The following is a 16496-nucleotide window of genomic DNA, read 5'->3' as shown; positions in this document are numbered from 1 at the left end:
GAGTCAGTACAAAACACATTGGAGATTCCCAAACATTAGTTTTCTAGCACAAACTTAAATGTTACCGAATAAATGTTTGTATGTCAGTAAAGAAAGCAGCATGTTAAGTGGTAAGAGACACTTTTCAGACAAAAACACAATGAAGGCTGATGGGTTTTGCTGCAGAAATAAGAAGTGATGCGACAGTCAAAGTCTCCAGAAGAACCGTGTCTGGTTCTGCAAGACGCTCCATAAAACTTACAGCTCATTTCCTTATAAAACCGCACTAATTCTACCTGAGACATTTATTTTAAAAGCAAAGGGTCATCACACCAAATATTGCCTTTGTTTGATTTATTTCTGTTCACTGTCCTTTATAGTATTTTTAAAATGGAGAAACATTTAATTTAATTTTTGAAGGCATCTTTGCTCTACAGCATGTCTGCATGTGCCTAAGACTTGCACAGTACTGTATATTTTTTCCTTGAGAGAGAGACAGAGAGAGTGAGTGTGTGTATTTATTCCAGTATTGTGAGTGTTTCAGAACTTCTTCTTTTTATTCTCTTTTTCAAGCTTTTTTCTGTCCAAATGGCTCTTGAACGGATGTTCTTTTTTGTTGTGGTATTTTTTTAGATGAAGGAGCTCAGCGTTTTTAGAACGTCCTGAGTCTTGACCTGGAAAAATATTTTTAATGTTGACTCATGTACTGTATCATGTAAAACAGCATTGTTTAGTCAGTAAGTTTTTCACTTTTCGACTTCAACACATATCATTGGCTCATAAATCTACAACAGATATGAATGAGATCTTCTGTCAGCAGCCACAAGTGTCAAACACTTTTTAGAAATGTCTGTATAGTATATTTTTTACATGAATTCCTCGCTGGCTGAAGTCATGAAAGAGCGAACGGATTCTTTTAGCTTCATGTGAACATAAGGCAAACAACAGTTTGTACTGTAGCATGGTAACTGCTGTTATGTGGTTTCTATATACAAATGTAAAACACTCAACAGAAAAGTTGTTGCTGATTACATAAAGACTTGGCATGCTGTTTAATTATAAGAATGTAGCTCTGGGCCCAGATTGGTTCTTGGCTACAGATGAAGTCTGGTCTTGTACAAAAACAAATCAACATCAGCAGTTCATTAATTTAAGTCTTGAGTAAGACTGGGGAATGTCGCAAGGGTTCTTTTATTTCATATGAGAACCTCTCTTAATGAGTCATAGAGCGCCTTTTGAGTCGTAGAGTGTTTACCCTCTAACATAGTTATATAATGTAGAAGAAAAGAGGCTATAGTTAAACATATTCTTTCTTCAGAAATTGCCATATGAATTGTGGAAATAAATTGCAATTTCAATGCTTTACTATGAATATTTGTAAAAGACTTCAGCTAATGTAGTTTATGGAAATGTGGATTGTATTATATCTGGAGAATAGTTCTGCAATAACAGGTCATGGGTTAAATGTCTGCTTATGCTGCTGAAAGTTCAGAAGGTTCGGGGGTTCAATCCCCAGCACCACCAAGCTGCCACTGTTAGGCTCTTGAGCAAGTCCCTTAACCCTCGCTGCTCCAGGGGTGCCGTATAGTGGCTGACCCGGTGCTCTGATCCCAACTTCCTAACAAGCTGGTATATGTGAGAGAAAAAAAATTATTTCACTGTGCTGTAATGTATATGGGACAAAAAAGGCTGCTTCTTCTTCTAATTTTGTTTTCTAAATCATATTTTTATAAGTATTTTTGCTTAAAATAAAACGTTTCTTTCGTTTAGAACTTAGAAGTGCTCGGCCCGTTTGGGAACGTTATGAAAGTTCCTCCCATGTGGTTCCTAATGAAACGATAGCAATAGTGCGTAAATCTTCATCAAGAATACTGTTAAAAACGTAACATATACAATTGCTTTGATTTCTTTAACACTTTTCTTTGTCACTGTTAATATGTGTTATTTCATGGTCTTAATGTCGTCATTATCATTCTAAATTAGTAGAAAACGATGGGGGCACACACTTTTGACTGGTAGTCTAGATAACCAAAGTTGTACCAAATATTTACATCCACCATTAAGAGAGTCTTACATCGCCATGGCCTGAAATGCTGTTGTGCAAGGAAGAAGCCTGTCTTAGTTAATATTCTGAAATGACCTTTTATGGAAATACAGTAGGTGCCCTAAATGGCTTGACACAGGAAATGTATAGTAACATGAAATGTGTGGAGTTGTGAAATGCCTTTATCCTGGGTTTATGTCAATGTTTGGCCTCAACTTTATGTGATAACGACATTCAGAGACATTCCAGATCTACATAGCTGAAATATAGCCAAGTTTTCTTTTTTCTTCCTCATCTGCAAAACTTTTTGAAAAAACACATTGGCAGTGTACTAATGTTGAAGCTCTGTGTGTTCACATTTCATTACAAGATCCACCATTTGTCCACTAATACTGGACAGAGCTGGTGCTGGTTTAATAAACCAATTTATGAAAGCTTTGGCATTATGTAATTGTAAACAGGAAGTCCATATATCATGCATACAGCGTCGACATAATAGCCCATAGTTACTGATGGCTGCTATTTGACAATAGCTGATCCAAACACGCTAATCAAAACATGGCCAGTGATTTAGAGTTCTATAATTTTATGTACTTAAATTGTGCATAGTTTCTCCTGAAACCCTCATTATTTTCCCTCACAGTTTATACGCTGTCTTATATGAACGTTTAAAGCTCTGTCGGGTTGATTTAGATGTCTGCGCAAGTCAAAGAGTCTGCATGAAATAAATTCTTAGATGCAACAGTATGATGAGATCTGACTTATGATGTGCATTTGTATGGGATTTAATTATTGTAATTGGTGCATGTCTGGACTGGAATTCCCCACTTTCTAATGGTTACACACACACGCCACATTTAAGACTTTAATTATATGCAAATGAAGATTTACCCATAGGTTCATTGTAAGTAAAATCTGAGTATTCAAATGAAATTTGAGTATGTCAGGTAATTAGGTTCTGCTGTTGATTTTTGTGCATGCGTGTGAAGTTCTTAAAGTATGCTATAGAAAGAGAAAGAAAGAAAAAAAAGATTTCCTTTGTTGTCACTTGGGTTTATAGTAACAACTTGAAATACTGCAGTATTTTCACAGCCTAATCTGTACAGATGTCTACGGACCTCTACTGCATCTACTGTCTGATTATCTGATTATCTGATTTTATATATATATATATATATATATATATAGTAAATAAATTTAAACCTGTTTACTGAAAACTTGCTTATAAAAAACATTTATGTGTAAAATGCTTTTACGGTATTCCTTCAGTTGGATAAAACAGCAAGAGAACAGCTTTGGATAGACCTTCTCTCATATTTTTTGACTTTCATCTTATCTTTTGTTGTTTCGTGACAGCCTTTGTGTGAAAACCTGATGGGTTCCTTTTGCATTCCCTTTGTTCGACACTGCATTTAGCATAACACTATGGGAGCGCCTCTTGCACGCGACCGGCATCTGAAGCTTGTGTTAAATCATGCCTATTTATAGGCATGCCATGATCGGGTGACATGGCAGTTAAGCACTTCATGTGATATAAATATGGCACCTAAGAACAGTGCCATCAGCCTTAATATCTTCAGCGAAAGACTGCATGTCAGTTGTTTGTATAAAGAAACAAAAAGACACTTCATTTCCTCGCTATCTTTTCTCAAAAATCTCAGAATTTTTCTATCCCTTTAAAAAAAAAAAGATAAGAAAAAAAAGGAATGAGTGAGATAGAAAAAATATGAGTGAGAGAATTCAGGAAGTGTGCTACGGCTTGCTCCCGTTTCATCACGGGGAATAGTGCACACTTTCTGGGTGAAGTGTCTAGGGGTGTAGCATGTGATGACAGCCTCAAGAGGCTGCGCATGGTAATGCCTACATTAGCATCTCCGCTCGCGACACGCGCTCTTGGAAGCCGAAGTGAGTTGGGTTTCAGAGCCTTGCAGATCTGGGCCGGCCGCTGCCGAGGCAGCTAGCCATCTCAGGTTCGGGGGATCTCTTACGGATCTGGAAGGGGAGCCAGAAACGAGTGCTGCTCTATCTCTTGCTCTGTATTCTGGGCCCGACTCTCTGGATTTTGGAGCTTGCGTCGTGACCCCTCCTTCCGCTATGGAAAGCCAAAAGGAAAAAAAGAGAAAAAAGAAAAAAAAACACACTCACAAAAATAATAGTAATAATTCCTCTCTGATTCCGAGGAGCCAGAAGGATGTGCTAAAAACTGAGAGCAGCATATAAAGAGCTTCATGAAGGGATTACTAAGGCTGGATGAGCCTTTTTCTCCCCAGTGAAAGTAAATCCCTCACACTGCAGAAAACTTCCCTTTCTTCCAGAAGTGCATGACAAAATATCAGGCTTCTGGGGGAAAACCATGCACAAGCCGTAATTATAACCCCATGATGTTGGATTGCTATTTAGCATAGCAATAGCTAAACAGCATGGCTAGGATGGCTATTTAGCCTTGCTGAAGGTGGAGGAGGTGCTTGTGAGCTACCTCTCTCCATCAACGGCAGGTAATTAGGGGGCTGTCTGAAGCCCATCTGCAGGCCGTGCATACTTTCCTGGGACCTTTCTGTGGTCCTGGAAGGTCTGTCAGGTGCCTCATTTGAGCAATTAGAGTGGATCTACTGTCTCAAGCCAGAGGGCTGATTTATCACCCTCGGCCAGATCTATGGAAACTGTGGGTCTGACCCCTGAGGGGCACCAGCTCATAGATTCTGGTCTCACAACTGAGGTTGTAGAGACCCTGTTAAACGCTAGAGCAACATCCACAAGGAAATTGTATGCACTCAAGTGATGGCTTTGTGTCTTGTGGTATGAGGAATGTCAGCTACACCCAGTGAACTGCACAATAGCTACAGTCCAGGAGTTCTTACAAGAACATTTCTCAGCGGGGTGGGCTCCTTCTTCATTCAGGGTTTACGTGGCCGTCATTTCGGCCAGCCACGCCCCTGTTGTTGGAGCCTCTGTGGGGCAACATCCTCTAACGTTGAGGTTCGTGCGTGGTGTCAGGCGGCTGAGGCCCATCTGCAGGCCGCGCATACCTTCCTGGGACCTTTCTGTGGTCTTGGAAGGTCTGTCAGGGGCCACATTTGAGCCCTTAGAGTCAGCCTCTGAGAAGCTTCTGACTCTAAAGGTAGCTCCTCTGCTGGCCCTGACATCTCTCAAGTGAGTAGGAGATCTACAAGCTCTCTCTGTTGCCCCTTCCTGCCTTGACTTTGCCCCTGGATTAGCCAAGGCCTTCCTGTATCCTATGCCGGATTATATTCCTAAGGTACCTACATCGTCTCTCTACCCTGTGGTGTTGCAGGCTTTCTGCCCTCCTCCATTCCCCACACCGGAACAAGAGAAAATGCACCTGTTGTGTCCAGTAAAGCCTCTCTGTACTTACGTCCACCGCTACTGCCAGTGGCATAAGTCGGAGCAGCTGCTGGTCTGCTTTGACGGTGACAGTAGAGGTGATGGTGTGTCAAAGCAACACATCTCTAATTGGATAGTGGAAGCAATCACTATTGCTTATTAGTTATAAGTTTTATATATATATATATATATATATATATATATATATATATATATATATAAGATAAATGACCTAATAAAAAGTGATTATTAACAAGAGATTTAAGCAACAGATCTGATTGACTGAATGAATGAATGAGCGATTATTTCCCTGCTGCGATCAGTTGAGGCAAGAGATGATGATGAGGCTTGTGTTTAAATGGGGAGTGAGAACTCTGGTTCTGTTTTATTTACCTATTTTCTTAGTTTCTTCAGCAGACAGTTCACACCCAGCGCTTCTCCGTCATACAACAGGGTGAAGACTAACACGAGCTTCCTCTGAGACATGTGAAGCCAGCTAACTTACATTACATTTATGGCATTTTGGCAGATGCCCTCATCCAGAGCAACTTACATTTATCTCATTTATACAACTGAGCAGTTGAGGGTTAAGGGCCTTACTCAAGGGCCCAGCAGTGGTAGCTTGGCAGTGCTGGGATTTGAACTTACGACCTTCTGATCAGTAACCCAGAACCTTTAACCACTGAGCCACCACTGCCCCATACCTGAGCCATAACTGCGTTTATTTTGTTTTGTTTTTTAACTGCTGCCTGACAGATTAGCGTAACACACTCGGAGGAAAGTGCTATCAGCCCTCTTCCCCATACATGCTGTCTCATTTTGAACTCTTAGTTTGCCGACATCATTGGATTTCAAACTTATGAATTACGAACTTTTCTGTTGCGCCACTCGGGAGTCTCTCTTGTCTTCTTTTCCCCTCATCTTCTCAAATCTTCTTCTTCACTCCTCTATGTGTTGGTGTGTAACTGTCAGGATGTTGATGAACATAGTGAGATTGTTTTGTTAGTGTAGAGATATGTTCTGAACAGTAACGCGTGACAAACACAGCCTGGCTCTGACTGTCTTTTCTTTTCTCTGTGTGTAATAAGAAACAGTCTGAAAGGAACATGTCCAACAGTAATAACTGCTTTTACAAACTCTCTAACATTACACATGTAAAGTCCATTACAAATGTAAGCTGTTTTGCCCAAAAGCTTCCTGAAATATGTGCTCAGTGCTTGCTTGTTTTGACAATAAAGGATAAAGCACATGGTGGAGGTAGTGGAGGTAACTGGAACGGTGTGTAGCATGTCCAGGCCTGCAGCACTGAGCGAGAGAAAGTCCCAGAAAGACATGTTGGAGGAGTGGGAAGATTTGAGACACAAGCCAGCAATATGTGTGTCATTTCCTGTTTATTTCATTACACGTGTCCACCTCATTCTCTCGTTTTTCTCTCTCGCACTTCTTCCTCAGCTTCTCGCTTGTCCTCACTGAACTCTTATTGGTTTAATTGTTTTAGCACTCCTGGCACTCTCAAACACATTTCAGACATTATCATTATCTAACTTGTAGCTTCACTTGTTCCCCAAGTTGCAGAAAGTCTGTGTTTTTTTTTTGTTTTTTTTTTTTAGCTCAGCATCATTATTCACTTCTACATTCTTCTCCACCACACTTGAAAACATTCCCGGTCTGACAGTCAGGTCAACGGAAGCACAGCCAGTACACTCTTTGTGTACATCGGTGCCTGTGAAACTGGGAGAGCAGCACAGTGGCCGAGGTCCAAAGGAATTTGTTTTCTTTCCACTTTAACCAAAATGACTTCTTTTCCATTGAATTCAGAGTAATTAATCATAAATGTAATTCATTTGACAATCACATATGAGATACACACCATCTAAATACTGAATAAGAAAAAATGTACTCTGTCTTATATGCAGTTGTCTAATTTGTGCAATGCTTTGAGAGTAAAGAGATAATAGTATAGAGTAGGTCAAATGCAAAAAAGTGCACAATAGTCTCTAATGGCCATTATTTAAAAAAAATTAAAAACTCTTATTGAGTATTTTGATTAGAATGCAGCGTACACTGTAGCTTTATATCAAAATGGTTTTTAATCAAAGGGTCATCGCACCAAATATTGCCTTTGTTTCATTTATTACTGTTTACTGCCCTTTATAGTATTTTGTTTTAATAGAGAAACATTTAATTTCATTATTTTTGAAGGCATCTTTGCTCTACAGCATTTCTTTGCATGTGCCTAAGACTGTTGCCCAGTACTGTATGTCAAAAGCTGCTTCTGTGGCTACTAACCATGTGTAGATCTTCAAAACAAAGTCGAACTACACTTCACATTGTGTATCTCAAATAAAAAGTAATATTATAAACATACATTTAAAAAAAAAAATTATTGAAATTTGAAAAACCCAGTGTCTTTATAGTGCATCATGTAGGCCAGGGGTTGTCAACTGGCAGACTGGACCGTGGTCCAAATGTGGACCCAGGAAAGTATTTCAGCAGACCGATTTAGCGACCTGGTTTCTGTGACAGAACCTCTATAAGTCTTCGTGAGTTGGGTTTTTTTTCCTTTCATTTCATTTAAACTTCAGGTCTGATGAGTGAACTGACAACATGTCTTGTTAAAGTCAATGAGGAAAACAGAATGTTTACAGTGACTGGACAGAGAAGTATGCGTTTTATCTTCACTACTTCAAGTTCAAAGCCGAGGTCTCATCTGTTAAGAGTCTGTCCGTGTTTTCGAAGTGTTCTTGCCATTAATAAAACTAAATCCCTGACACATTTCTGAAATCCTCAAGGTTTTGACTATCTAAATGTGAAGGAAAGATGTTTAGATGTGTGTTCTAAGGAAGCAAGACTTTTAGTTTGAGAATCTGCAACAAAATGTTTGATAAAAAAAAAACTGACATATTTTCATTCCTTTAGGTCTTTATTTTCATCCTCAATGACACATTTAAAAAGTTGTTTCTTTGTAGCATATGTATTCATGGCTATTAATAATAATAACATAATAATAGATTTGAAATCCTCTTCTCCAAATTCATCACCACCGTATTTGAATATTGTATGAACACTAAGTAAACATAACTACAGCAACAATAACAGGGTTCAGAACATCCTCAGTATTTTCTGCCTGATACCAGTACTGGGTATTGGATCAGTGCCATCTGTACTGTTGAGTTATAGTGTTAATAGTGTCTTTATTAATAGTAAAAAATTGGAAACATTTTGACATGTAATGTATAAAGATAGTTCAAGAGATAAGAAAATGGTCTTAATGCTGACGCTGATAGAGATCTGGAACCAGTGCTCACTGCATGAACCCACCATTGTTAACTCTTCCTAAATTGTTTGCTTGACTTGGCAGTACTACATCATGGATGTGGTTATTTGTTGACAGTAGGGAGCTTAAACCCCTGGACAAACTTCAAAGTACACAGTGAGGAGTGGAGCATCTTGGATTATCATGATTCATGGAGGTCGCTCAATGAACAATGGCACAAATACAAAGCAAAATACATTTGCAATTAATGTGCAGTTTACTAGAATAAACTTATAAAGATAATGTATCTCAAATTCAGCTAATATTTCTTTTTATTAAATTAAAATTAAAGCAAGAGTATTAATCCCGTTTCAAGATATTTCACACATTTCAAGCTTGACATTGTATATTTCTAGAAAGAAGCTAAAATGTCTGCCAATAGAATAAGAATATTTTAAACTTGAAATGAGTAAATGTGTCAAGAAATAGGCTTAATAGTCTTTGAAGTTATAAATGAAATCTATATATTTAGGGAAACAATTTTAATTCTATGTAAAATATACTTTAAATAATTCGTTTTGATACTTTTCAGAAATTATTTTTTATGTGGACATTACCATCACTGTTTACATTTGTCCTGGAAACATATTTTTTGCATTCAAACTTTATAATCTCATGCAGTTTTTTTTTCAGTTTTGCATTTATTCTCTCTCAGTTGAAGGAAAAAAGCACAATTTTTGGGCCACCGTATCAACAAACACACACAGGTTTGAAGTATGAAAAGAACTCACTGCTCATATTGGGCCTTATTTACCAATCTTTTAGTAAAGTAGTGTGGAAATGTTTGTGTAAGCCAAACAGAACTAAAATTTTCTTTGTACTCGTGTGTGTATGTTGATCACATGTAATGTGCAAAAGCGCGTTCCCGACAGCTCATTTGCATTTAGTGCTGGGAACAGACAGCTGGGAAGTTAAGCTGGTGCACACTGTGCGATTTTTAATAGTCCTTTGCGACTGTTGCTTGTCAGACTGTATGAACATGATCCCCGCTGTAAGCCACGTCACACTGTAGGATCCACGCAAGAAGACTCGTACGGAGTCAGAGAAGCGACACTACAGGACTGTGCCTCAAGTCTTCTGACACTGACAGAATTTAATCAGAGGAAACATTTGATCGCAGCGACCGTATATCGGCTGTCGGGGAACAAGTCAAACTAGCGATCAAAGACTTCAGATTTTGGCGTAAGGTTATAGGAATCTTTTAGAATTCTCAAAATTGATTGTGGCCAAAATTGTACAGCGTGAACGGCTGAAATACAGAAGTGGAAGTTATTTAATAAACATATTTAATAATATACAATATTAATAATAATCATCAGCTGAGGCATTTGTTTATGGCTTACAACTATACACAGACCGTCCCGTCCTCCGTTTATACAGGGCCATTTCTTTTGTTGTATTATTAGTTTTATTTATCTTAATTTATGGTCTTGTGTTGGCTCTCTGTATTTCTTTTTTCTTTTATTTTTTCATATTCTTTCATTAATGCCAATAATGTAAAACGACCGGTTTTCAAAAAATGTTCTCTATGATATTCTTAGTCTTTGACCTAGTGAACTAGTGTGAGGATGTGTTTTTGATCGAGGCTCCAAGGCACTTCAGTAAGTCGCTCTGGATAAGGGCGTCTGCTAAATGCTGTAAACGTAATAAAAATAAGTAATTTAACCTCAATAGTATATTCCAATGTAGGGGAAGTTACAGTTAAAGACCCAGATGGGACCAGATATGATGAATGAAGACCAGGAGTCAAGAGATGCAATCAATTAAAGAAAATTTTACTGAAGAATAGTTTGCAGTTTCATCAGCAGAAGTCAGCTTCAAACTGAGCAAGGAGTTCGTAGGCCGCTCTGCGTGCACACTCATTACATCAACAATTATACTTTCACACAATCACTAAGCTAGTCATGATTCTTGATTGAATGATTCTGATTGGTTAAGGTATAGATAAATTTAGGAAATTTCCACATATGGCTGTGCGTCAGAAGAATATCTCCATCGATTATCTGGACATCTTGGTTTAGGCGTACTGTGAACCACTGAGGTCATCAATCTGAATTTTTTTTATCTCCAGTTGTCTCATCAGATGATCACCTCTGAAAACACACACACAGATACACAGCTCCTCCAAGGTTGAATTTGTTCGAGCTATAGCTCTGACCAGGAACCTTCCAAAACATACTGATTAGATATACTTTCTCTCAGTTAGAGGTTCAGACAATATGTGTAATTATTCTCTACTGATTGAAGATTAAAAGCAAGGTAAATGCTTTAACTAAGAATAGTAAATCTCATAAGCTATATATATATATATATATATATATATATATATATATATATATATATATATATATATATATATATATATATGTGTGTGTATGTTATATGTATATTGAAGAGGCAGGGGATTCCTGAATCCACCCTTCACCAGATATAAAAGTGCAGTAGCTCATCACAAATTATATGATTTAAAATTAGTCTTCCTATATGCAAATTTACACATACTCAGCACAAGTAGGATACAAATGGGTTTTTTTTCCCGAATTTATGGGATTCTCATGATTTTTTATTGGTTACAAACGAGTTCCGAATAAATCTGTTTGTATCCAGTTTGATAAATGAGGCCCAGTGTGTGCTTTCAGTAGGTCATGAAACAGGAAGCCAGCATAGTGCAAACTGTCTTCCACAGTCATCAAGATTTTCTCTTATGCACTCTTTATGTCCTCTTTCAGCACGTCCACCTGCAATAGAGAAACAAAAATGTGTACACTTCTCAAACAATTATTCACACAATAATTCCCTGTAGGTGACGCTGATGCTGTGTGTGTGCTGTGTCGTTATCCATATGGTCCTGTGGTCCAGTGATGGAAGATTTTCTCCCTAATTTAGTCATAGCCAATTCCCACCCATCAGACAGCTCTCCCCTATCACATGATGGCCACCAACCATGGAAGTTGATGGCTATCACGTGATTCCTCCGAGGCACCTGAAGCCAGCCGGCTGCATCTTTTCGAACTGCTGCTCATGCAACGTCAGCGGGCAGAGGACTTGATAGAGGAGAGAGAATGCAATCCTCCCTCCTTGAGAACACGGCCAATTTTAATCTCTCGGTCTCCTGGCCACGGCATCATCAGGCTTCGAATTCACGATCTCTGGATGATAAAGTAAACGGTTTTGTGTTGCGCCATTCAGGAGCCCAACCTCCATCATTTTTTTTTGCACAGGAATTAAACTGGAGTCTAATAACCGTTCAGTCGTATGCTTTGACAAAATACTACAGAGCATTGACTTTTCAGCTTGTTTTTTAACCTCGGTGCCATTCTCTGTGCTGAACAAGCATTTTTTATCGTCCATCTGTTGCATTTCCTGTATTTCAAAGGTAGTAATTTGTTAGTAGTGGGAGTCACTTTCTGTTCAGCTTGTCACGTGACCTTAATTCTTAAAGATAAAGAAAAGATTATTAACATTTATACATTTAGCAGACTCAAGTTAATAGTGAGACAGAATACAGTCCAAGCACAGGGTTAAGCAGTTGAGGGTTCACTGACCCAAGGGAGCATTTCAGGGCATTCCTCAGATTTGAACCTTCACCCTTCGAGTCATTAGCACAGACATTTAACTGCTGAAGTTTCGCTGACCTCAAAAACAGCAATATCCTTCACATTTTGTTTTTATATCACCTTCTTTCATACTTTTTAACTGCTCAGCCCTGTGTAAAGTGCAGCTAAATGGTGTGGAATTTCATAGCATTCTGTACAACAGCATAACCGCCTGCTGTTTGAGTGTGTGTGTGTGTGTGTGTGTGTGCCCTTTTCTTTGCCGGCATATGAGTAGTTTTGCACATTGCATGAAACCACAGCCTTAGTGCCAAACCAGAGGCAATGACAGAAGGTTTATAGGCGCTTACAGACAGAACACTTTCAGGTCATTCCTGAGCTAATGTCATTATTCCTATAACATTTTTCACAACACTGGACTTAAGGATGGAGTTCATGGGGCTATATTACATACACATCCATGCTAACTGATAATAAACCTACATAAACGTTTACAAAGGATTATTCTGAAAGACATCAGCAGACTTGTTTGATAGACTACCTGAGACAAATGATGGATTTTTCCATCATCTTTGCAGCTCGGTGTCCTTCTGGTATGTCCACATAATGGCACATAATGGCGATGATCTGGTCTTGTGCAGTTAATAAAAAAATGTAAAAAAATAAACAAACTGAAAGAGCAGCTCTGGAGTATCTCTTTAAGCTCTGAGTAGGGTTCGAGTGGCAGTCATTACGCTGTGTTTTCAGTTGTGTATATTTTCTATGAGCCTTCAAGTTTTGTTTCACTATTTTTAAGATTTTAAGAATCTCTAGCGCAAAGTCCAACAGAAAAGCGTTTGCAAGCTTAAATCCTGAAGAGTTCGAATCAAGAAAGCCAAATTACCCATGCTCTCTGGGTATGAGGAATGACATACCTCTCTCACCTGTCAATCACAGCAATCCTAGGCCTTCGCCGTCGTCTGTGAGCTCATGGATGCGGAAGAGGGCGAATAGCGCTTTCCTCAGCAGATTGTGGAACATCTGCAAAACAAGTTATCCCTCATGTTATAACAGCAATAAACCATTGTTCCCTCATCGCACTGTCATGTTACAGAGAAACCACAAACCCCTCCGTTCTGAAGACATACATTTACAAATTGCTGACGCCGGAGTTGTTATAATTTGTTATTATTTTGTCTTTTGGGAAACATGTTAATATGTCATGTAGCTTCTGAAGTGCAATACTAAATGAAAACAATAATATCTTTAAACAAAATAGTAACAATTTACACAGATTATCCTGTTCAAAAGTTTACACCCCCCTGGCTCTTACTGTATCGTGTTGCCTTCTTGTGCATCAGTGAATGTTTGCACCTTTTGTAATAGTTGTGTACGAGTCCCTCAGTCGTCCTCAGTGTGAAAAGATGGATCTCAAAATCATACAGTTACTGTTGGAAAGGGCTCAAATATGCAGAAAACGCTGGAAAAGCAAAGAATGTGCAGGATCTGGAGGATTTTTCTGAAGAACAGTGGGCAGTTTAACTGCTCAGGACAAACAAGGGACTCGTGAACAACTCTCACAAAACACAAACACAATCGTTGATCATCCAGATAACAACACACAGTATTAAGAATCAAGTGTATGTAAACTTGTGAACTGGTTCTCTTGTGTAAATTAATTTATTATTAGTGTCTTTTGGACTATATGTAACCGTCTGTTATGTGAAATAGCTTATTCAAGGCAGAACTAAATAAAACACAAAATGCAAATTTTATGATTATTAACATCTTGCAGATTCTGCAAGGCATATGTAAATTGTATGTGTATTTTATCTGAGCCTAAATTAGGATAAGTTTAGTATTTGACATATACCAGAAGTACAAACATCCCATTTAGTTGCTTGTTTTAAGCGTCTTCAGGATCAGGATTATATCCGTATGCGCTCTGTGAATGCCGATGTTGGCATGAAAAAAAAAAATCACAATTTTGTCCAGGCAACCATCTTATTCAGAAAACACGGAGTTACTAGAAGTTTCTAAACAGCAATACAGCTATTAGATTTTAGTCTCTGTGACCGGAGACAGATTTGACTGCAAGTGTCTATGTCCAGATACAACGTGCATGGAGGGATGAGGTATAAATGGGCACAAAGTCTGGTAATCTGAAATTCTAATATAAGCCAACCTGGAACATTTTGTCAACAACGAAAACAGAAGTATGTCCACAGAAATCTCTCGACTTGACATGGGAATCGACAGAAGCAGTCTTTGTGGCAGGTGACTCCATTTGGAGTAAGCCTTTTATAAATGTTTAAAGGTTAATTTGTAGGCGTTAATGTTGTCCTATGCGCACCATATTTTTAATATATTTAAGATCTCATATTGGGCACACGGTGGCTTAGTGGTTAGCACGTTCTCCTCACACCGCCAGGGTTGGGGGTTCGATTCCCACTCTGTGTGTGCGGAGTTCGCATGTTCTCCCCGTGCTGCAGGGGTTTTCTCCGGGTACTCCGGTTTCCTCCCCCAGTCCAAAGACATGCATGGTAGGCTGATTGGCATGTCCAAAGTGTCTGTAGTGTATGAATGGGTGTGTGAATGTGTGTGTGATTGTGCCCTGCGATGGATTGGCCAGGGTGTACCCCGCCTTGTGCCCGATGCTTCCTGGGATAGACTCCAGGTTCCGCACGACCCTGAAAAGGATAAACGGTATAGAATGGATGGATGGGATGAATGGATGGGAAGATCTCATACATAGTATTATTATAAATAATCAATAATATACATTCAGAATTTGACATAATTTGAAATCATTTTTAACAGTTTATGGTTTTTAAAGAAGGAAACACACAAAGTGACTTTTTGACAAATTGACATTTTTTGACAAACTGCTAAAAGCTAAGAGTAACTTTTTATTTTCCGAAACAGAGGACTGAATCTGCTGATGCGTATCATCCTGTTATAAAAGATTATATTCCTACAATTGAATTTCATAATTGACAAAAATAAGCATTTTTCCAAGTAAAAATATTTGAACAGCAACTTGAAGAGCACTGTATAATAATATCCCTCATTGGCTTGTTGAATTATGCATTTGTGGGAAAACCTCAGTGGTCTTTCGAAGAGTTTGGTGCGTTTTTAAGAACACGGCATCGTGAGCTTCGGAAAGCAAACATATTATGGTCTCAGAGTGCCATTTTACTGTAAACCACATCAACATATTGCCCTCATGTAATTATAATAACTACTAGCCTTGATCATGATGAAAGCTCTTAATTATGTTAAATTATTTAAATCAGATGTAAGTTCAATTTTAAGTTGTAAGTGATCGCTGTCTCCAAAAGATGCGACGGTGATGTTTATTTCATGGACTTTGTTTTTTTTTTCCATATCATATAACTCAGAGCTAGTTACACTCTTACAGGAAGTCATCGTGTTTTGTGTTGTTTGTGTTGAAAGACAAGAGTCAGTCCCTGTTATGAACAACTTCCGTTGAATTCCTTGAGGAGGGTGTGTGTGTGTGTGTGTGTGTGTGTGTGTGTGTGTGTGTGTGAGTGAGTGGCGCCCCCTTCTGACCACATACAACTAATACTTTTTTATTATTATTATTATTATTTTATCAAGCTCTGTACAGCAACATTTCTTTACCTTATCAGTGGTAAATATAAGGTTTCTGAATTTGTTCAGTTACATTTGAGTATTGACTCGCTCGGGCACTGTGTATAACAGAGGTCACTTTTATACTGTACACTTTCATCATCTTCTTCTCAGCTAATTATTAATTATCAGCCTCTTGCAGGTTTTGGCACCTCATGGGACCTCAAATGTCTGAGTTGTGTTCATATTCTGTATTAAAATGATGTCTTCATCCATAATAGCTTCAGTAGTCTCACTCTCTGTCACCTCACTCTCTCTCTGCAGGACATTAACGTGTGTATCCTGGAGAATTTCCCAGAGTGCACAAATCCTCGCCTTTTCTACATTGTGCCGTATTTCTGTGGTCAGCATCCTCAGTGCAGGTAGAGCCATCCATATACACGGCTAGCACAGACACATCATTTTAACTGCTAATGAATTAGAACAGGTGTTTCAGGTTGTATACAATGTACCTGCACGTAAAGATGGAGTCACACAATGGAGTCACACGATGCAACCAGTGACGTTTCAAAGATGTAAAAAAAAAAAACTAGCTTCAGCTACGTTCCACAAACAAATTTCTGTTTGGTCCTTTATAAGTCTGAAGTCTAATCTGAATCTAATCTTGTAATAAGGCAAAATCTAATCT

The 16496-nt window shown here is 38.5% G+C and overlaps 1 protein-coding gene across 1 annotated transcript in view; it reads left to right on the top strand.

Annotated features, from left to right (window-relative positions):
- usta (uronyl 2-sulfotransferase a) overlaps nucleotides 1-16496 on the top strand; it is a 98846-nt gene that overhangs the window by 74763 nt on the left and 7587 nt on the right. The window contains exon 6 of the mRNA XM_053646358.1: nucleotides 16133-16230. Coding sequence (XP_053502333.1) covers nucleotides 16133-16230 — 98 coding nt within the window. The remainder of the gene's footprint in view (nucleotides 1-16132; nucleotides 16231-16496) is intronic.

Source organism: Ictalurus furcatus, chromosome 2 (assembly GCF_023375685.1).
Source record: "Ictalurus furcatus strain D&B chromosome 2, Billie_1.0, whole genome shotgun sequence".
In the NCBI taxonomy this organism is placed as follows: domain Eukaryota; kingdom Metazoa; phylum Chordata; class Actinopteri; order Siluriformes; family Ictaluridae; genus Ictalurus; species Ictalurus furcatus.
Note: the sequence above shows the minus strand (reverse complement) of the source record. Positions and strands in the feature narration are given on the sequence as shown.